At 44.7% G+C, this 22,778-nt stretch overlaps 1 protein-coding gene across 9 annotated transcripts in view; it reads left to right on the top strand.

Annotated features, from left to right (window-relative positions):
- Positions 1-22,778, top strand: part of Foxp1 (forkhead box P1) — a 587,261-nt gene that overhangs the window by 347,585 nt on the left and 216,898 nt on the right. For all 9 annotated transcript variants that reach the window (XM_021636219.2, XM_060383854.1, XM_060383852.1 and 6 more), the window contains one exon: positions 9,046-9,236. In XM_021636219.2, the coding sequence (XP_021491894.1) occupies positions 9,057-9,236 (180 nt within the window). In that variant the 5' untranslated portion in view covers positions 9,046-9,056. The remainder of the gene's footprint in view (positions 1-9,045; positions 9,237-22,778) is intronic.

Raw genomic sequence — 22,778 nt, 5'->3', positions numbered from 1 at the left:
AGGTACAGCCCTTGGACTTCATTTGCCTCTCTGTCTCTGCCTCATGTGCTATCAGGTGGGGTTGGTTTGATCTGGGCTGTTAAGTGTATTCTCTGTTAAGTCTGAAAAGTGTGTGTGGGAGGTTAGCCTTGATAAAATCTAAAAGGGGCTACTGTGGCGTAACTCTTAAGGGAACCACACTTTTAATGTATATTTTACATACTTTAAATGATCGATATTTTTACTCTAACGTGTCACTCTTCCTCTTTTTTTGTTTTAAGCTGGATTTATGCCTTGTGCCATTTCTCGTTCAGTAAAGCAAGCTTTGGGGTCTCTTAAGTTGGCTTTGGTAGCCTGTGACTCTTGTTGCCTTTGACAATGGGAACTTCTTCAGATGAGATGTGTCTGTTTTGGTGTTTTGTAGACCGCAGAGAAAACTCAGCTCTCGCCATCTTTGTTGTTGGGTCTTGTTTTTTAATGATTATGTGTTACTGTTTCTAAATTTCCCTTCGTTCTAATGCTGAATTGTATTTCACAGCACTTACCTGATACAGAGCACACAGCTTAGAGTGAGGCTGCAGGCTGGCGGGGGGTGGGGGGGGTGAGGGAGGGAGGGCGCCTCTGACCTTCAATGGCAAAATGGTGTCTTTTTATCTCAGAGAAACTAATATGTCTGAGAGCAACTTCCAGGAGCAAGATCTATAGGACTGTCTCTTAGAGTTTTTGAAGGATAAAATTAAATAACTGTTCCTTTCACACAACAGAGAAACGCAGGCAACAGAAGCCCGGTGACCTGCATTCATTGTGTTGCCATGTTGCTGTGATTATATTGTTCACTCTGCTCACCTGAGCGGCTTGGGGCTACAGGCAAGGATGCACACACGTGAAGTGTGTCGTCGGACCTGCCACTCATTAGTGGACGCTCCGAACCTGGCCCTGTGTACATTAAATTAGATGAAATATGGAAATGGGAAAATACCCTTCTCTGAACTGCTTTATTCTGCCTGGGCCTTTTATGAGAGAGCTCGGCTTTTCGGAAGTTCCGATGATTAAAAGTTCGGCAGGCTTTGTTCGATCTCAAACCTCAACCCTATTTTCGGGGGGGGGGGATGTGTTTTAACTGTGCTCTCTTGGAGCACCTGGCCCCTTCACGCCTGACCTTCAGCGGCTTCCTTGTGGCAAAGCAAACAGCTTACCCTAGATTGGCAAAGCTCCCTTTCGCTCTCATTTAATGACGTGAGTGAACAAGGGCGGTTCAATGCGTCAGGAAGTGGGCCCGCACTCTCCACTCGTTCCTAGGGTGCTGCCTAGCGGGGGCCTTTCTTAGGGACGGTCTGCTGTTGCTGTGATGTAACAGTACCTCCTCACTTCTTGCCCACCGGCAGAAAAGGGGGCAAAGCAGTCAAGTCCAGCATCTCAGACTCTAAGCAGTTTTCAGAGGCACACCTAGAGGCTGGGGTGGGGCTGGGGGCTTGTTGCCTGGACTGGCCGGTGATTTATCAAGACCAGTGTCCTGAAAGCTTGTGTACGGTGTCCCTCCAGTGCACTGCTGACAGAATATGGGGAGCCAGAAATCCTTTCTCCTTGGTCATGTGAAGGCTCCTGTTTTCACACTGAAAACCTGCTGGAGAAGAAAAGCCTTGGCTTCTGTTAGGGCATTATTTTATTGTCAACCTACTCTGCCAACTTGCTTCTACGTCATGGGTTAGAGAGGAAGTTAAACATCCTGTTCTCTACCATTTCCAGTCCCCCTGAATTGCCCTTCTGTCTATTAACTGCTCACAGCCACGAGGTAGACTTCAATCCCCTTTTGCAGATGATTTCCTTGAATTCCCAATGAATGAGACAACACTATTTCTCTTTAAATCTAACATGACCATACAGGGTGTGGTGATAAATGCCTTTCGTTCCAGCCTTTGTGAGAATGAAGCAGGAAATAGGTGAATCCAAGGCTAGCTGGACTACTTCTTAAGACTGTGACTCCAATCTCTAAGTATCTAAAGGTTGAGAATATATCTTAATGACAATAGTTTTTTTTTTTTTATGTCAGTACTTTTTAGCATGCACAAAACCATACGTTTGATCCCTAGTCACAACCAGAAATGGAAGGGAAGAAAAAAGACAGTGATTTAATGATGAACTGGTTTTTCAACCACAAGTTATCCCTTCCAGAGACTTACAGAAAAATATGGCATTTTGAAAGTAGGTGTATAAAGTTGGTGGCTAGAATTGATACCACTTCTGTCTGATCGAGAGTTTAGCGCACACGCGTGCGTCTGTGTGTGCCAGGGTGGGAGGCCGGAGGACATCTCCTGAGGAACACTATCCATCTAATTTTTGTACAGGGGCTCCTCGTTTCCCCATTGCCTAGAGCTCTTACCCAGTTAGCGTGAGCCTGCTGGCTAAGCCAGTCTCCACCTCCTCAGCACTGGGATTACAAGTAGTTGCCGCCATGCCAGGCTTCATTGTGGATTCTGTAGACTGACCTCAGGTCCTGCTTACAAGGCAGGCAGTTTACTCACTGAGCTGTCCTACTTGCCCAAAACAGAACCATTTCAGTCAGAGCGGCTTTCCCGCCATTTAGTTAATAACTGTAAACTGTCCGATTTAATTGAGGAACATGAACTGGTTTCTATTCATTCTTTTTCTCGCCTCCGAAGCATAGGGAGGCAGGAGAATCACCAAATCACAGTGATCACTTGGAAGTATAGCTAGCATCCTTAGGCTTGTAGTCTTGAATGTCCCACTCCTGGCCATGGATACTCATCCATCGTGTGCCTGTACCTGCTCCCTTCTTGGGCCCAGTTCTTCTTGCCCTTGGGAAGCTGGGACATCACTTCTGCAATACCTACCTCTTACCTGGGATGATTGCCGCTTTGCCCTTTCCCCCATGTGCCGCGAGAAGAGGTCACATTTGTTGTGTTTTTGTTTTGAGCATGCATTTGACAGTTGCATTTCCCCCCGAGCTTTTGCCGAAATCCCAGATTTTTCACAAGATAGATGGAGACCTCTACAGTGCGTGATAAAGTTGATAATACATAAATCATTTTTAACAACAGGTAATATGCATAATTTACGCTGTTACCGTGCTATCTTTTGATATTTATGATGGATAATGCTCAGTTTTTGCCCTCATATTACTGCTTTAAATTATACCACAAGAAAATTAATGAGAAAGTAGATTTATGGGTTTCATTTGTTTGTCAATTCGGAAATTAATTGGGTGTTAATTTTAGCCGTCCCTCATCAGACCAGGACTTTAGTCCGTGTGCATTACTTTGCATTCATTGTAGCTTACCTCCCATTTACTGTGGGTCACTAGCTTTGCATACATTAAAATAGCCCTGCGGCTCATTCCCTTGATTACTTTTTTAACTGCCATGCCTTAGAAAACTTATGCCTTTCTGTTAGAATTATGAAAATTTGGTATTGGACAACAGGGTCTTCAGCACCCGGACTTTGCTCACCACACTTGTGCTCGGGTGGTCTCTCCATGAACAGGGACCCATGGCGGCTGTGGGCAGACAAAGACTGCTATCTGAAGGGTTCCCTCAGTGTCAGTGTCAGTGTCCTCTCCGAAGAGGAATGAACAGCTGTTGTCACCCTTCCTCTTGGCTGCCTTGTCATCTTTACCCACCTCTTTTATTTTTCCACCACGTGGCCCTGCTGGTAGAGGGGGACTCCAAATGAAGTGGGGCAGTTGAGGTGCCTCTGCCATGCCCCTAACCCCTGAGTGTGGCCCCTACTGCTGCCTGCTCCAGGGTCACCATGTGAAGAGTGCCAGGCCTTATGACGGCACCTGTGGCATCCCCAGTCCCACAAGGCTCCACTAAGAGCCCTTCACTCTCATCAGGGCTGTTCCATTGCCTGTCTTTTGTGAGGGAGCAACCCCATGAGTGGTGACAGGGTGGGGCTTATTTGATGTCCTAGGCCACCCCACAGTGTAACTGTACCTTGCTCCTTGAAACTCCTTTGTTTGTCTTCTGTTACCATGTAAACCTTGTGTGTATTGTACAGGAACCAGTTCGTTTGCTCAGCGAGACCCTGAAAGAAATACATGCTTTTTTTTTTTTAATCTTACTTTTGAGAGTCTGTTGGTATTTCTTTTTCCTCTGAATGCTAGGTTCAAGATTGTGAAGGACTTTAAGATCTTGATACAACATGAGCGATTAAAAAAAAAAAAGTCCAGAAACCAACCTAGTGCGCCCATCCTTTTGCTTTGCTAACCTCTAAAATGTTAAGTAACTGATGAGACAGAGACACATGTTTACTGTTTCTGGGATCATAACACTCTTGGTTCTTCTCTCCTTTCGTCCCTCCCTCCCTCTTGCTCTCCCTTCCTCCCAGCCTTTGTTGTGTCTTTAGCTTTACACTCTCCGTAGGATGTGCAGTAAGGAAGAGGGTTGCCCTTTTTGCATGGGTAGAGATGGTGATACACAGTTCCTCTGCTCATTGTCCTGGAAGTGGCATTCCACTTAACTTCTCTTCTCCCCAAAGCAGTAGAAACATATTCTACAAAACTGTTTGGTTTAATTTACACATCCCTTTGTGAACAGACCAAGTTCTTTAAGGGCATTTATTCTGCTTCATATAAATAATTGATCAGCCAAGTTAATTTACTTCTGCCTGACTTGGTCAACCTTAATTAACTGCCCTGGAATCAAGACTGAACTTTTTGTTAGCTTAAAATCTTTCACAGGCGTGATAACAAGGGCTTTATTTTCCCTAAATTCTCAGCATCAACACTGTAACCAAGGAAATAATCATAATAATAAAGCTGTGTTTTAATTTACTATAAATACGCTGGCCTGGATATTATGAATTTTCCAGAAGGTTTCCACAGTGTAGCTCTGTTGGCAACAACAATAAATAAGCATGTAAGACCCCGTTCTTATATTTTCTAAAGTCTGCTGAAAAAATAAAAATAAAAAGTGGGCCTTTGAAATTGCCATCTCTGTCGTATTTCTATGAGAGGTGGCAGGTGTATGGTTTGAGCTTCTTTTTTTTTTTTTTTTGGTTTGAGCTTCTTTCTTTATGGCTCTGACAGCCATGGCACAGCAGTGGTAGCCGTGTAGAGTTGCAGTGTATGAGTAGTTAGATGTTTGAAGCAGGTCGTGGTCACACGCAGAAGGCATAAGGGAGAAGTAAGGTGGCCAAAACCTCCATAGATGCAGATGCGGTCCTCACGTTCAAGCAGCCATGGACACTTGTGCAACGTGACGTGCCTTCAGTTCATCATGGGACAGAGTGAGTCTTTATTACGGGGGGGGGGGAGTCTCAGAGAGGAGGAGCAGAGGGCAAGCAAACAAAGGTCTTAGGACAAACCCTCCACAAGAAAAGAGTGCGGAGCTCTGTGGAGAGAAGACAGTGCTTCCCCCAGCCCCGTCCTTGCTCTCTGAAATGGGAATAACAGTTATCTCCCCCCTGGAGACTTGGGAGTTGGAGAAATGCATCACAGGGCTTTATATGGAGATACAAAAGCTTACGAAATGGCCTGGAATGTTTGATAGAAACACTCATGGCCCAGAGTGTGTCAGAAATACTCTTAAGACACCAAAACTCATTTTCTAAATGGCCATTTCATGAAGCTGTTTGTCCCTGATAGCTGTTGTACCTTACAGAAAACTCATGTAGTCCACATACCCAGTTAGCACTCAGCTAAGGACATCCTTAGACCAAAATAATCCTTTATATGGTTTTGGTCCCAAAGCCTGCACTCTCACAAACCCAATTCGTGAGCCAAGTTACTTGGCTTCAGGGCTGCTCAAGTTGTCTTGAGCAGTCTGTTTTGGAGCTTCCCGGAGATGCTCCTCTTCTTGTGCATCAGAGATGGCTCTCAGCCTACCTACCATGATGGTGTCAACCAAGGAAACTAAAGAAGGGTCAGGCTTTCAGACACCAGTTCTCAGGCGCCAGATCCCAGCAGAATTTGCACAGGTCTGCTTCATCAGGACAGAATGTATGACTGTGCGTGCTCCCGTCCGAGAGCAGGTGTGGAGTGCTTATAAAGGCAATTTGCCTGCCCTGCCAGTCTACTCTTTGGCACAGCCCGACTTTCAAGAAGATGGGAATCATCTGTTTTGTTTAGGTAGCATTTTTTGTAACTAATAATAAAATGGATTTTATTTCGAATTACCCTGAGATACCTCTCCACTCCCTTGTTGCTTCGCAGTATGGGGGACTGACTTAGGACCTGTCGAATGCAAGGCGTGTGCTGTGCCACTGAGCTCCATCCAGCCTGAAATCTATTCTATTAGGAACCCAAACACAGAAATGGGCAAGTGTACAGTAGAGAAAGTAAAGCACTAAGAGAAACGCCCAGGCTTGAGCACATTGGCTGTTTTGAGATGGAGAAATATTTTCATGTTGCTGGTTTCTTGTTGCCCGTCTTGTATCTTGGGGTGGCATTTTGTTTACTTAGTGTTTGTTAGGTTTTGTTCTGTTTTAATAGATTCTTTTCAGGGTGGGAGGGAAGGAGCCATAGGCAGTTTCTAAAGGATAGTAATTACCAGAAAAGTCCGACCCAGAGAGACAAGAGAGATCACCTGTTGTCTCTCACTCTATTTGACACCTGTTAACACAAAATGCCGTTCCTAACTCCAGAACTGGACTGAGAAAGCATGTCTTTGAGTTCCCGAAGACTGCATTGTAGCTGCAGTTGACTATGTACCGAAGACCGATGAGATGTGAGTTTTTAAGTGGGCATTCTTCTGTTTGGTTTCCAGGCAAGTTGCAGAGAACAGGCTTCTGTTAGTGTTTAACAAAAGCGCAGGCTCCTGCGAGGCTGTCCAGAGTGTTCCAGGTTCGACGTGGCAGCGAATGAAATGTCTTCTGTTTTGTCTGGCATTCGGAATTCACGTTAAAAGTTTTAACGACTTGAGCATTTCTCAGCTTTGATGTTTGAACTGACTGCTTCCCTTAGTGACTAATATTTTTCCTTTCCAAGTCCTAGCCTGTGAACTAGGCTATGACCCTGTACCCCAGCCTTCAGTGAGTGAGCGCTCAAGCATCCAATAGAGTGTCCTGTGTCCCCCATGGCTAGCTGTGGCACAGTGGACGTGAAATTAGCTCACAAGGCCTCTTCCCAGCCCCTTACCCCATTTTATAATTTACCTGTGGTGGAGGCTGGGCATGGTGTAGACACATGTGTGCCACTGGGAATCTTCGGAGGTCAGAGGACAGATACTGACCTTGTTTAAGAAAGGGTTCCTTTGCTGCTGCACAAGCCAGACTAGCTGCCACATAGGCCGCTGGAGATGTCCTTACCTCCAAATCCCTTTTACTCATGGATGGTTGCTTTTACTACTGAATCAGCTCTTATCTGGGCTCCGAGGATCTGAACTCAGGCTTCCAGGCTTATGTAGCAAGTGTTTTCACCTGTTGAGCCGTCTCCCCAACTCAAACTTCAGTTGTCTTCTCTCTGAAGTAGACCTGGTGATTGTTGTTGGAAGCTACAGAACATGTAGGAATCACCTGCATTATGGAGAGTCTAGCACAGTGCCACAAACGGTCAGTAGTTGGGCTTTGTCCTGGTTGGGTACCTAATCTGGCTCCCCAAGCTAATCCTACTTTTGCTCAGAGAGTAACAACAATGAAGCGTATAAGTAGTGTTAGGTATTGTCTTTGCCTGTAAGGCTAGCCCCTAGGGGGGCTGAGGCACAGGATTTCGAGTTCAAGACCATCCTGAGCTATGTCATAGTAGCCAATTTCCATAAAGGGGGAAAAAAAGTTCTGAAACATAAATGGAGAGAACAGATTTTTCTCTATTTATTTTATACCACTTTTTTTCCTGGTAGACATTTTAGTGCTTTAGTTTTTTTTTATTTTTTTTTATTTAATTTACTTTCTGGCAGCAGTAAGGAGTGAACTCAGTATCCCTTCCGTGTTGGGCAAGTGATGTGCCACTGAGCCATATTCCAGGCCCCACATGTAGCACTTTAAAAAAATCAATGGCCGGCTCTTTGATCACCTCCCCCCCGCTGGGGAGCAGCCTTTCCAGGCCACAGAAGAAGACAATGCAGCCAGTCCTGATGAGACCCAATAGGCTAGGGTCAGATGGAAGGGGAGGAGGACCTCCCCTAGCAGTGGGCTTGGGGAGGGGCATGGGAGGAGATGAAGGAGGAAGGGTGAGATTGGGAGGGCACGAGGGAGAGGCCTATAGCTGGGGTACAAAGTGAATAAATGGTAATTAATAAAAAAATAAATTAAATTTTAAAATAGAAAAAAAAAATATCTGGCCTTTTCGTGGTCTGCCTAGGTAGGCCACACGTCTCTCCAAAGTTAAGAGTATGAAGGATCACCCTAAAACATCAGCCCTTATACCTACCACCCTGGAGATCAGTAATCCACCAGGAGGAAAATTAGCATTGAATGTGCTTCCTCACAGACAGCGGTCATCATAGTCTGGATTCATTAAACATTTGAAAAATGGAAAGTTCCTTTTTGCCCGTCTCTCTCGATTAACAGTGGTCTGTCTTACAAGGAATGCCCAATTTCTAGCTGCCCAGATGGTACCAAGGATTTATAATCCTTAAGATGGTTTTGGTGTTTGACTGCAGGATTTAAACACTCATTTCCTCAAGGGGTCTTGTGTCTTGTCACTTGAGAGACTGAAGTTAGAGAATATTTCTTCTCTGTGCATGTTCTGTTGCTTCGTAGCGTCCGGACCTGATCATATTTTCAATTTATACCTTGTATGATGACTTCAAGTGTTTCGTTTTTTAGCAAAATATCCAAACCCGGTCAGAGAAATTGGTTCCTATATTCTTCTCGGATCTCCTGAACCTGTCTTATTTTTCCTAAGAGAATGAATGATACCTTTGAAATCATACTGGCACTTGAATTGAGGGTGACAGCCCCCTAGTCCTAACGTAGGGGACCAGTCTGCTCATGTGGGAGAAAGAAGTAAAGGAGAATGACAACTGCTTACAGAGTTTGGCAACGTGTTAAGGCAGAACTCCTTCTGAACAGCAACTGTTTTAACAGCTGTCTCTCTCCCCCCTCCCCATCCCTCTCTCTCTCTCTCCTTCACCTCCCCCCCCCCACTTCTGGAAATCCTTCTCTCAGGTTTTTGAGTCATGATGCAAGAATCTGGGTCTGAGACCAAAAGTAACGGATCAGCCATCCAGAACGGGTCCAGCGGTGGCAACCACTTGCTAGAGTGCGGGGCACTTCGTGAAGGCCGATCCAACGGGGAGGCACCAGCGGTGGATCTGGGGGCAGCCGACCTTCCCCACGTCCAGCAGCAGCAGCAGCAGGTACCCGGCTGGGGCTGGGGTGGTGAGTGGGGACGGAGCCACTGTCCAGGTTGCAGGCCCTTCCATCTGCGTATTCTTAGGCATCCGGGGGTCCTCCTGGCTGAGACTAAGTCTGAAACCCTGGGGAGGTGCTGGGTCCGACTGGATAGTGAATGTTAGACTTAAAGTTGAATAGACCTTGAGCCTGTCTCTTCTACCCTCAATGTTTCACCTAAACTTTGACTATTCAGTTAAGATGACTGTCTGGAAGAAAATGGTTGATGCTTTAGGTAAGTAGCTGAGAAGTAAAACAGTACTTAAATAAAACCATTCTTAAACCTTATGAAGAAACAAAATCAGAGCTAGGGGAGGCAGAAATAAGGACCACGTGAGAGAGGAGGAAATATAAAGAAAACGGAGACAAATAAAAATATAGGTCATCAAATAAAGAAAACAGAGACAAATAGAAATATAAGTGGACACAGTTCAATGACAGGGCCATGTCTATAAGACAGGTATCAGTTTGGGACATGACTTCCTACTTCTAGGAACTAGGTTACAGGAGTTTGCGTATGTTTCCTGGAGTCTGACAGCAGACGGTGTTGGTTAAAATCTTGGTGTTGTTTTAACTGCTCTCCTGTCTGGGCCTCTTCAACATGTCCCTTGCCTGGGACATTTTCACTCCCTCTCTGCCCTCCCAGGGTAGAAGCCAGTCCTTGGGAGTGACTGTTGAACCATTTCCCAGTGGTACAGGTGACCTAAGACTTGGTATTGTGTTGGTAAAACTTCAAATGTAAATAGCATTTCCTTGAAGACTGGATTTGGTTTCCCACCCTGTGGGATCAGGAAATATTACGAGTTTTTGCTGCTGATAACAGGGCAGGTTTTGCCCTTGATTCATTTATCTTGCGTGTAGTTGTGGTACCATTTGTAATCAGGTATTTGGGGGGGAGGTTGGGGGAAGAATGAAATATCATGAGGAAATTTTGTGACTTTTCCATAGAGAAATTGTTGGGAAATGCCATAGGAGAAAAGGACAGGCCTTTCAAACTACTTTTTAAAAATTTGAATCAAATTCTTAGGACTGGGGCTCTTGGGAAGAGGCTGACATTTTCTCTTTCTGGGACCAGTTCTCATGGAGCTGAGGGTACCGACTTTGAAATTGCTGTGTAGCCAAAGCTGACCATGGACTCTTTATCCTGTTGCTGCCACCTCCCAAATAGTTGAGTGACAGACATGCATTAAACTATGTCAGTATTCTAAATACATCATTAAAATACCACAGTAGACTGTGAACCCATTAAATATTTGTGGATGTAGCATGAGACCAGGGAACCATTTGGGGGAAAGACCCAAATGGAAAGGAAAAAGCAAGGAAAGTTGGCAGACAAAACATGTCAGTTCTTGGGGATCTTGGGGTTTGACCTGGTCTCTTTTCTTGTCACCCCAACCATGTCTGCCCCCGTCACCCTATCAGTTACAATTTATGCCACTTGAGTTGTATTAGTTTTGTGCATGTAATTTAAATGCATGGTGGCTGAGTTCTAACCATCAAGGTTGTTAGCAAAACCCAGCAATAAATGGCAAGAGCGCATTTGTGCTGGTGGTCATCTATAGAATATCCTCATCTATTTGTGGTTAGATGGGTAGTTAGGATTTTTAGGATCCCATCTCCTGTGCCATTACAAGATGGAGGGCAAGATCAACCATGTCTTTATGAGGTAGTTGAGATGGGGCTAATGCAATGCACATCCCAAGTCATTTTTGTCTAGAGTACATTAGTTAAGTTAGTGGGAGACTGACTTCTTTTGAATTTTACCAGAATGACTGACAAATATTCAGAATATTCAAAGTACTTAACCAAAGATTCAGCAGGTGTAAATGCTTGCTTGCCACCAAGCTTGAGGACCTGAGTTCAATGCCCAGCACCCACATGGTAAGAGAGGAACAAGTTCTGCAAAATCCCCCTTCCCTCTCTTACACCCAAATATAACAACAACAACAACAACAACAAAAAATAAAAACATTTTAACAAACAGCAAAAGAGCAGATTTCAGTTGCATCTTTCTTAAAAATAGTGAGTCACCAGCACGTTACCTAGGCTTGAGCTCTTCTGAAGAATGTGTTGTTAAATGGTCATTCAGACAGTGTTCAAGTACTTGATTTTTGATTCCACTTTGCGAAACTCGAAAATAAATATTTCACGGCAATTTTCTGTCTATTTGTCACTGATATGTTTGAGGGAGAAAGGCATCCGTCGGGTCTAGGATTGTGGCTAAAGCCCCACTTATTGTGGTTGGCAAGCCTTTTCAGGCCTTATAAAACATCAGCAGCTGTTTTGACTCCCTGTGTCAGAGCCGCCTCTGCACAGGTTGGTGGGTAAAATGGGAGTTCGTAGGTGACAGAGGAAAAACCACAGGCTCGCGAATGTTCCAGCCCCCCCTTCCCAAGCTCCCCAAGTTTTCTGCCGCCCGGAAAACAGCAGCAATTAAACTGTGTGGAGAAATGGTGAGTTTTGCTAGTGGACCTGCGTGGTTTTCGTCATTTTTTCTCCTGCAGGTTTTTTACTCGAAGTGAGAATGCGAGCACTGAGAAAATCGCAGCCATGCTGAATTCATTACTGCGGTAGTCACACAAAACCACGGATAAAATTTCAATATCTGCAGGCCACAGTTGAGTAAACAGTTGCACTGAAATTTAATTCCTGTTGACTTTTCCCCCATTCCTCGCCAGGGGCACATTCTGATTCCGCAGTACAAAGACAACAGGGGTTACAGCTTTGATTAATGTAGGACAGTGGAAGAGAGTTAGAACTGTAAAATATGTCAGAAGTCCACGAAACACAAAGATCTGGCTTCAAGCTGCCTGGTGTAAAAATGAGTTAATTACGCCGTGAGTTACAGGGAATGGTTCAGAATATTCTACTTGTCCCACGGCCTTTTGGTGTGATTCAGCGGGGGCTCTTGGGAGGGTGTTGCCCAGTGAGCTGCGTTGGACCCTTTCTTGCCCATCATGATTTTTTAAACAAGCTGCAGCTCTCACAAAGGGCCACTACCATAGTGACCCCGTTGGTTGCCTAAGTTGAGTCTCAAACAGAATTTGTTTGAAAGAATTATCTAGCTGACAGCCCGGAGAAATGGGAGGGCTTTGCTTTCTCATCCACTCTCTAAAAAGCGGAGCGTCTGGCAACCTTGGGGGACTGTTGCACAAGGACAGCAACTGTTGGGAGATGAATCGCTGCCGGAAGACAGGGAGCCCTGGGGCCCTGTGGTGCACTGTGGCTCCGCCCAGCAGAGTACTGCCCCTGCCCTGTAGGCAAAGCAGCCAGGCATGTAGGCTGGAAGATATACCACTTTCTGAAGCTACCAGCCAAGAAGAGGAGCAGCCATTAGTTGGAGGAGCCCACCCCATGCAACTGCCCTGTCTACCCTCCTCAAAACAAAGCTTATTGTCTCAATAACGTTTCGACTCTATTTATATCCAGGCCCTGGAACTATTACAATGGCTTTCTAATAATGTAATTTGATAGCAATTCTGAACATACTCTTACAGCCCTTGAGTATACCATGACTGCTTTCTGCTTCCTTTTATGCCTGCCCCCATTCCTGTGTCTCTGAGTTCCCTGTTGGAGAATGACTACTCCATTATGGAACTCAGCAACAGATACTGTTATTGATTGTTAATGTTTTCCCCCCCCTCTCTCCTTAAAGGAAGGATTTTAAAATGTCCACAGCAATTTCATAAACCATGCGGATTAATGCATTTGAAAAGTCTTGAATTTTTGAAAGCAGGATTTTATTTCCATATTGCTGCAAATGAGAGCTTTTTCAGATAAGCATATTACATAGAACATAATGTTTAGAAGTCTCTCCATATACAGCATATGCTGACAGGTCAATTAACAGAATGCATACCAGAAAATGTTTATTCAATAAAGATGAATAGCTGTTAAATAAAACAGCTATTTCTTCACAACATCTCCTTTTTAAAATGATGGGTGCTTTCTTTTGGGCAGGGGGGGCTAATTTTTTTGTACCACCCGCCATTTTTATTGTGTGTAAATCAGCAAAAGGAAGATTTTTAGAGCCTGTGCTTTCGAGGTGTGGCTATCATTTTATATATGAGGAGAGCAGTTTTCAGAGAATGGGTAAGAAAGTCATTAAAAAAAAAAAAAAGATAGGCCGTGCTTGCAATTTGAGTGCTTGTCACTTGAGTATAAGTAAGTGAAGGGCTTATTTTTTGTAGCTCCTCTGATACTTGATTTAAAATGTTGGAGGTTTTGGTCAAAAGAAAGGCTGTATGTTTCAAGTTAACAATGTAAACAAAGAGACAAAAAAAAAAGTTCAGTGACCTGCAAGGAGGTAAGAGGGGGAGAAACTATAGGGAAGGGCTTTCAAAAACATCCTGAGAGGGAGTGATAGGGTCCCACTGTGGTTGTAGGAGAGGGATGTGAAATTCTGATCGCGGCACAGGAGCATGGAATCTCAGAGACAATGGATCAGCTCTTTGAAGGCATGGGAGAAGAGTGTGGTGACATACATTCAAAGGAGGTTTAGCAGATGGATGATCAGAGGAACCTGGCAAAATCGTGGATACTTACACAGCGGTATTCACGGTCAGCTCCTTGTATGCATGGTTCTGTTAACACATTCAACCATGGATCTAAGGTTCGAGAGGACAATTGGATCTGAACTGAGCGTATCCGTATTTTATTGTGTTTAGTCCCTAAGCACAGGAGTAGCAACTACATATATAGCATGTGCCTTGTGCTGGGTTATTGTAAATAATGTAGAGATTCCTTTAAAGTCTGTAAGAAGAGGGTATGGGTAGGTTCCATGCAAATACATCACCATGTTAGAGTAGAGGCTAGGGCGTGTGTGGACTTGGGTAATCATGTTAGTTATTTTTCTTGTTGACGTGACAGAATGCCTAGAAAAGCAACTGAAGGAAGGGAGGATTTACTCAGGCTCACGGTTTGGGGGTATAGTCCATCGTGGTGGGAAAGTGATGGTGACAGGAGTGAAGAAACACATGGAATGGTGGTCATATTGAATCTGCAGTCAGGAAGAGAGATGATTGTTGGTGTGTAGCTTGCTTTCTCCTGTTTATTCTCTCTAGGACCCCATAGAGGTCACCCACACTGTGTCTTCCCATCCACACTAATCTAATCCCAAATACCCTCCCAGCCACTCCCAGGGAGTTGTCTTTTGGGCGATTCCACTCTCTCTCAAGTTAACAATTGATCTCAACTGCTGCAGCGTGGATAACCAAAGGAAGGCTGCAAAAGGACAGACATGTCTGTGCTGTAAGGAAAGGTTAGAGGATCTTGGTTTTAGCCCAAGAACAAAGTACTTAAGTATTTCCCTCTTCACGTTCAAAACGATGGCGTGCAGCTCCTCATTGGTCTTTGTTACTCTACTTCCCAGTGGGCACCGAGCAAGAGAGCGGCTGGCTGCTCTATGTGAAAAGCACATGCCTCGGTTTCTCAGGCACGCCATGCCCCTTTAGGGGACTATGTGAAAGTTCCAGAGGTTAACATCAGTTCTTGGCTTCGCACAGAGTGACCTGGACGGAGTGGGTCCAGCGGTGTGGGCGTGAGACTGAGGCACCTGGCAAGGTTAGCGTGATCATTCTGCTGCTTTTCGACTGAAGTGGCCTGTCCCACCGCAGCTGCCTGGAGCAGCTCTCCCGATGCTGTTGGTGGGAAAGAAATGACGAGAACCTCGGAAGGTAGTGTAGAGAAAAGCGTTCGTAATATTGAGTGCCCTGCTTAGACCTAGTACAAGGTAGAAGCTAACAATGTTCCTTAGCAGTTAGGTGAAAACCTGGTTCTAACTCTAGAGGAATTAATCTGTTGAGATACACTCTTATCAGAGACATTTCCCAGGTCAAATTTTATCCCCCCCCCCAAAAAAAAAGATATATGTATATTGATGCACAAAACTGTTTTGTAGGAATCAGTGATACCAATGTTAGCGGAACCCTGCAAACAAATTGAAACAAAGCGGAGACAGGAATTTAGATAATTCTGGTAAGTAAAGAAAAAGCAGTCACAACAAAAACAACTCCCCCACACACTTTTTCTTGATTCCTCCAGTGCCTATTTCTGGAAAAAGCATATTTCACCCTGAATGCTAAATTTAGCTCTCCCGTCTCTGTTAGTTTAGTCCTGCCTTCCATCAAACTATTGCTTTCAACGATTTATGTAACGTGGGAGCATTATATGAAATTCTTTCAAGTTGTGATTGCTGAACACTTGTGTGTCGTTAATCTCTCCATTGGAAATTACAGCGGCATGGGATGGGGAGGGGGCACCCTCTATGTAAGAGATCATGGGAACAGAATCCCAGATGACATCATTTTATCGTGAATGACTTGTCCTCCCTCAGCTTCAAGAGAGTGCTTTGCTGCTCTGTGAAGGTAACTTTAAGCCCTGATCTATTAACTAACAACAAAACAAAACAAAACAAAAAACCCAATCCTCCTTCTAGCTTGTCTAATCAAAAGAGTCCGTTTTGAACTCTGAGGAGATAGGGTTTCCTCGATAACCCGTTGACAGTTTAGCAGCAGTGGTTACAAAAGCGTCGGCTCTGCAGCACTAGCAGGCCCCTATCCTCCAACAGGCCTCTAAGGTCTAGGGACCCACACCATTGTGTTACAACTGCCTGGCTTATTGACAGGACTGCTGAGGGGGCCGAATAGAAAAGTTTGGATGGCGTAAACATGCCCAGCCTGATGGAGTCTAGTGTACTTGTAGGTGGTACATAGATTCCTTGATAAGAAGTGCCACAAGTGACAGGCTGCTTTTATGACACAGAAGAATGGCCGTAGAAACGCAAGTGGTCTTCAGATTCCTGAGGAGGAAGTTAAGGGAGAGGTTTGAAACCCCTGTTCCAAAGCTTCCTTTCATCACTGGCTTTGAACTCAAATCTATTGTAATTACGAAGTGTCATAATGTTCCAGAGACCCTTTGCCAACAGTGTTTGGTCCACTTCACAGAGACAGAACTTGTGTTGGGTTTTCCTCCCTTCTCGTGAGAAAACACTCAACTTCCTTGACTGTCTGCCATGCAGCTGTATTATGCTTGAACCAGTGAGGGTGCTGTCCTGTGTAATGAGGACTGTGCCACTGTGATCGAACAGCCGAGAGAAACCGGCTAGGACGGAAAGAAAAATTTATTTTTTTTCTCACAGTTTGAAAGATTTCCACCTAGAATCCTTGGCTCCCTCGTGTCTGTGCTCACGGTGGAACAGACATGATGGTGATAGGTGCACTTGGCAGAGCCGCACACTTCATGGTGGTCAGGAAACGGTGGCTCAGGACAAGACTCAGTCTGAAGACATGACCCCAGGGTCCTGCCTTCTCTACCTAGGCTCCAGAACCACCCGTAATAGTGCCGCTAGATGAGGACCATGATTTCAGTGCAGGACCCTTTGTGGGGTAGGGAACACATCTTTCTAAACCTTAATAAGGCGGAGCGTCAGGAAACTCCCAAATCCCCATATCTCTGAAATCTAAAACTAAGGCCTGATTTGATTCTGGTTTTTTTTTTTTTTAAAGAAAGAAAGTTTCAGTTTGGGGAGCATTTGGGATAATAATAATTATTATCATTAGCATTATTATTATATAAGAATGTTTAACCAGTAAGCCCGTGTAGATATGTCAGCGTAGTATTTTCTTCCTGGTGAGGTCTCCATTTCAGTGCAAGAAGCATGCAGAAGTGGCAAGTGGAAATTCCTCTACCTGTTGCCTTGTTATTCTGATGTTCAGGTCATGAGACTTTTAGAAATAGAGTTTTATGCCTTCCAAAATCTGACTTCAAGCATTTCAGATGAGAGCCACTCACCCTCCACTCTGGCCTGTAGAACTTCATTTGTTCATTGGTTTACATGATTTTTAGTCAACTCTTTATTGCCCACCCCTGTGGTGGAGGCAAATGTATGGACCAGATTGGCATGGCTGAACTGGCAAAGCAAGAGCAAAGGCTGTATGAATTGGGCAGGAGTGACAAGAAAAGCAGTTGCAGCAGAAGGAGCTGCTGGGGAGGCAGGTGGAAGCGTACCTGTATGAGGCCTGAGTTCCCAGCCAGAAGGGAAGGAATCCCTGGGAGAGTCATAGCTGTTAGTCCAGCATTTAATAATGGGCCACCCACCTTGGACATGCTTGACTCCATCTGTTATTGGTACCCTCCCTTTCCCTCCTTCACTCCGATGCATGAATTTCGGAAGTCCCACCAGGGAAGCAAGGTCCTTTTCTTTCTCGGATACTTCCCAGCACACAGCCCAATGGTGGCATGCTGTGGTAGGGAGACTGTCCCGCAGGGAGACTCTCTTCCCACATGGTCCTCAGCTGTGTCAAGATGACATCACACTCTCTTAGTGGGGTACAGTGCACATACCCACAGTCACTTGGGTCAGGAGCTGAGAGTCATCTTCAGCTACACAGCAAGTGCCTTTCAGTCCCAGGCCGGCCTGGGATTAGTTGAGACTTTGTCCAAGAGAGGGGAAGAGGGAGGGAGGGAGGGAGGAAGGGAGAGAAAGAGGGAAGGAAAAAGAGAGGAAGGAAGGAAGGAAGGAAGGAAGGAAGGAAGGAAGGAAGGAAGGAAGGAAGGAAAAAGAGAGAGAGAGAGAAAAAGAAAGTCTTTTATATGCCTAAAAGTCACTACAGTGTTTGTTTATGTTTCTTCTGATTAATATTATCAAATACTTTGCTTGTTACTAGAGTCTCTTGCAAAAGTCACATGGGGAATGCTGATAAAACGCCTGTGTTCCTATTGATCACAGAGTAGGCTTATCTATCTTAGAGAACAAAACTAACTAAGCTGGATCTGTGATAAAGTCTTTGTTCCATATTGACACAAGCTTCTTGGAATGAATTTGTTTTTAAAGTGGCAAGGGGGTAGAGGAGGAGCGCATAGTGTGTCCTTTGCTGGAAAAATACAACGTGTAATTATTAAACAGCCGGTGCCATTGGTAAGCTCCTTTAAGAGGTGCAGACCAAACTGCCCAGGGATGGAAGTCTCCTTGCTGCATTTCAGTTGAAAAAGTGAGGGAAGGCAGATGCAAGTTGTGTTCTTGCAAATCTTTCTAGATGGCCAAAGCAGAAGCTGTGTATGTGCTAACTCTGCAGGGCATAGTACGTGTGTGTGTGTGTGTGTGTGTGTGTGTGTGTGTGTGTGTGTTGTGTGTGTTGTGTGTATAGGGTTGCAGGCTGAGATCCGAGCTTAGTCTCAGGTGCTATTCTCTGTTTTGTCTATCTTAGTTTGTTTTCCTGTGTTTTGTTTTGTTTTATTTTTTATTAAGATATGGTCTTTCTCTGGCCTGGAACTCACAGCAAGTAGTCTAGGATGACTGACCAATAAAATAAGTCTTGGTGGTCTGCTTGCCTGAGCCTCCTCATTACTAGGATTACAAGCAAACTACCACACCAGGCTTTCTTTTTCTTTTTTTTTTCTCTCTCTCTTTTTTTTTCCAATGGGTGCTGGGGATTGAACTCAGGTCTGCATGCTTGGCAGAAAGTTCACGGGTAGGGCTGTCTTCCCAGATCCTAGCTTGCCCCTTTTATGACTGTTCTCAAAGTAAGATTAACTTTTCCACACAAATTCGTCTTCAGCAAGGTTTCTAAAAGTATTGGAGTTACGTTGCCATTTTTCACCCTTCCAAGCATGAGTACATTATCAGTGTCCTGTGTGGTCTCTCCTTGAGCCCGTCTTTCCCACGGAATGCTGTTCCCATGGTGCTTTGTCCTGCCCTGAACTTCTGTCTCTCCACAGAGGAGAGAAGGTGACATGATGTCTTTTTAGTCATTCAAATCCAATAACTTTTAATCTGAAGGTTAAGTAGTGAGATATAAACTAAGAGATGATAATATCAATTTTATGTTCACTGAAGGGCACAATATACCTCTTTCTAGTAGAGGGAAAATTGTGCGTAAAATGTCTTTTGCTTTTCCATAGCAGTCATGCCTCTCACAGCCAAGGGAAGAGAGATTTGGGGGAATTTTTTAATAAAATAAGATGTAGCCTCATAAAGCAGGGCAAGAGCGGTGTGTTTTGTGGTTATAATTATTACGTATTAATTTTTCAAGGCTGCATGGTGCAGAGCAGCTCTCTTCTAAGGAAGGCTTCCCCCACCGATGCTCATTATCCTCCACACAAACTCAGCAGCCTTTTACAAGGTCAAAGACAGAGAGAGAATGACACGATGCTCATTCTTTTCTGACTATTTTTGGTCCTAATGTGTGTGATAAATAGCACCTTGATAATATTGCTTACCTTCCCTCATTTTGCTCCTTCCTCCTGGTGAGATCTCCATTTCAGTGCAAGAAGCATGCAGAAGCACTGAGTGGAAACTCCTCTACCTGGTGCCTTTTTATTCTGATGTTCAGGTCATGAGACTTATATTTGTCTTAGAAATACAGGGTTTTATGCGACACATTATTCGCCTGTAACATGTATACTTATGTATGGACTCCCTGTATCATTCATCCATCTGTAAGGTAGGGAAGACATCATGCATGAGGTGGGTAGGCGATAGTCACCATTATCATTGTCAAGGTTATGTTCTGTAATGGGGTGATTCAAGATAGTGGCTGTGAGGGTTGCGTTCTGAAAGGAATCTTCCGGTTGTCCGTGTACAAGGGGCTGTGCTGAGCCTCCAGCCTGGAACAGGAACCAAAGAGCGACAGTGCCCAGGCCAAATCCAGCCTAGCATTTCATGCCGCAGAGAGAATCCTTTGTAGATGTAGCTGTACCAGTGGTTTACTGCTGTGTACAGCTGTCTTCGTGCCTACACAGCTGTGGTAGTAATTTTCTCACGGATGTGACAACATAGCTGTCAGAAAACAATTAAGGGGTGCAGCGACTAGTGTTGCCTCAGTGCGTGAGGGCCCAGTCCATCATGGTAAGAGGACACAGCAGGAGTGTGAGGCATCTGGTCACGCTGTTCCCTTGGTCGGGAAACAGAGAGACATAGGCTGGTGTGCGGCTCGCTTTCTCCTTTTCATCCCGTCCAGTGGATGTTGCTACCCGCATTCATGGTGGCCTTCCTTTTGAGACAACCCCGCCCTCGTAGATACACTCTACAGGTGTGTTTCCATGGCGATTCTGAACTCCATCAAGCTGACAGTAAAGATTTAACTGTTAGGAGAGCCAGCCAAGGTAACCTATTACAGCAGAGGTTACATGCCCCGGGAACCCTAAACTGTATACAGTCTTGCACTCTGCAGAAATAATAGCCCTCCCATGGGTTACTGAACAGAGCATATGGCAGAATTTTCTGCTCCTTTCTCTGTAGTCCCAGAGTAGGGCTCTTTCACACAGGTGTGTGTGAGAATGTGTGTGTGTGTGTGTGTGTGTGAGTGTTTGTATGTGAATATGGGTGTGCATGTGAGTGTGTGTACCTGTGTTTGGGGTCTCTACATACATTTACAGTTGACAACTTTGGCTTGCACCTTCTAGCATGATGCGGTGACATGACATGCGGGTGTATTCACACTTCCATTGTTCTTGTTTTCAGTCCTGTAACCGATAGTATCTTTCTAATTAGGAAATTGGACATTAGTAATAGTTTAAAAAAAAAAAACAACCCTTCAGCCAGCCTGCTGAGGAAATGGAGGTTGGACATACTTGGTGAGTCACCGAGAAAGCAGCTGTCCTCAGCCATGGCTCCCTTGCCTACAGTCGTTCTCCCGTTCATGGTCTCCCCACCAAGCAATACAGAGAAATATCGCCTTCCTTCCCTTTCCCGCCTTCTAGGAATTCACAGTCTAATTGAGGTGCAGTGAGAGTTAGAAGCACATACATGAAACAGCCATCGAAATCTTAATGCACACAAAGGTAAACTGAAGGGGACATGCGTAATCAGTCGATATAAGAGTGACTCGGGACATAAATCCTCAGTGGCCTGGAAAGGAAAAGTTAGTGTCCACACTGGTAGGATGTTTTGTTGTTGTTGTTGTTGTTGTTGTTGTTTAAGACTTTGGTGAGATTAGAAAACTGAAACTCAGCATGTGAACACCTGCTGGTTTATTTTAAGCCTTTCAGTGGGCAATAATGGGTGGCAGGTATATTCCCGAGCTTCGTAGCCTGGACTCGTGGCTTGGATAATTAAGGATCCAAAAGATTTGTCTTTGACTCCTTTAATTCTGGGATAAGTGAGATTAGACTTGAGCTGTGGAGCAACTGGTGGCACGTGGTGAGGTGGAGTCTTTTCAGTAGCATCTGAGTTCGCCGAGCCGCAAGACTTGGCTTCTGGACTCTTTACATAGCCCATGGTGTGAGTGCGAGATTTTCAGGGATGTGATATAGGGCCTGCTAAGTCTGGCTGTTTCTATATTTCCTATACTTTATTATCAAATTATAGCTACTTTACCTCATCCTGTAATTAGAGTCACTGAAGCCTTAGTCCCTGATTTGATAATAGTTATCAAATCTGAAGATTGTTGCTCAGTACACTTGTTTATTAACTGACTGTATTTTCCAGAAGATAGGGTTGGATTTGGTATTTCTTATCCTTCTTAGGCCCCCCTTCTTTCCTTTCTTAGTTGATTTTGTTTTTTAAGAATGTTCAGTGATTTTCTATATTTCACAAAGAATGAGAATTTGTTTATTCTGTCACATTTGCCCCTGCTAATGCATGCGTGTGCCTGATTGCATACATATGCTTGCATTCGTGTGCATTCATGTATATGAGAACATAATTTTGCAGTTCTGGATGTGGCCCTTCTCATTCACTCAGTGGACATTTTGGTGTGCTAACTGGTTCACTGTTTGGACAAATATTTCTGTACTTGTCCATGATTTCTTTATGTTAACTCTTTAGTAATCTATTTCTGACTTGGAGTAGGGCTCCTCTTTTGGCTCTAAATGCTCAACAGCATGTTCCTGGAATTATTTCTCAGGTTATCAGGAGGCATCAATGCCCCTGCTGACTCTAAAGAAAATGCTGGAAGGCCTGGAGTGGTGTTGAGCCTGTGCACCCAGAGCCATTTCACATGCACTCAGGTGGCAATGAGCAGCTTGTGTGCTGTTGATCTCCTGCCCCTGAAGAACCCATATGCCAGGAAGGTCCACGATAAAACATGCCAAGTTCATAGACATGATACACATAGCAGGGTACCCTTTGTGGCGGCCATAAGAGTCCATTGAGCACCCCATTCCTGGATACTTTGGCCGCCACCCTCAGGAGACACACACGGCAATTTTGGGTCAGAGTTTGTGCTGAGGGTGTCTGAGAATGGATTGCCAGACCCTCCTTCAGAGTTCTCGAGATCTAGGCTGGGCCCAACAGTTGGCTTCTTTGGTTTTGCTAGCCCATCCCCCACTGCTTGGCTGGATTGTCACACTAGTGCAATGACTGGCAGACAGGGTTAGACTGCGGGATGAATCTCAGGCCCAAGTCACAGTCCTTTTCTAGATGAGTCATTGAGGATATTTGAAAACATCTCTGCGCCTCAGTTTACACATCCATCAAATGGGGATAATGTTAACATTTCCCATCCCTGAGTGTAACTTCAAAGGGTTGCGGAGACTAAACAACACATTGTCTTGGTCTGCATATGTTA

The sequence above is a fragment of the Meriones unguiculatus genome, chromosome 5 (assembly GCF_030254825.1).
Source record: "Meriones unguiculatus strain TT.TT164.6M chromosome 5, Bangor_MerUng_6.1, whole genome shotgun sequence".
In the NCBI taxonomy this organism is placed as follows: domain Eukaryota; kingdom Metazoa; phylum Chordata; class Mammalia; order Rodentia; family Muridae; genus Meriones; species Meriones unguiculatus.
This window is presented reverse-complemented; position numbering and strand designations above follow the sequence as displayed.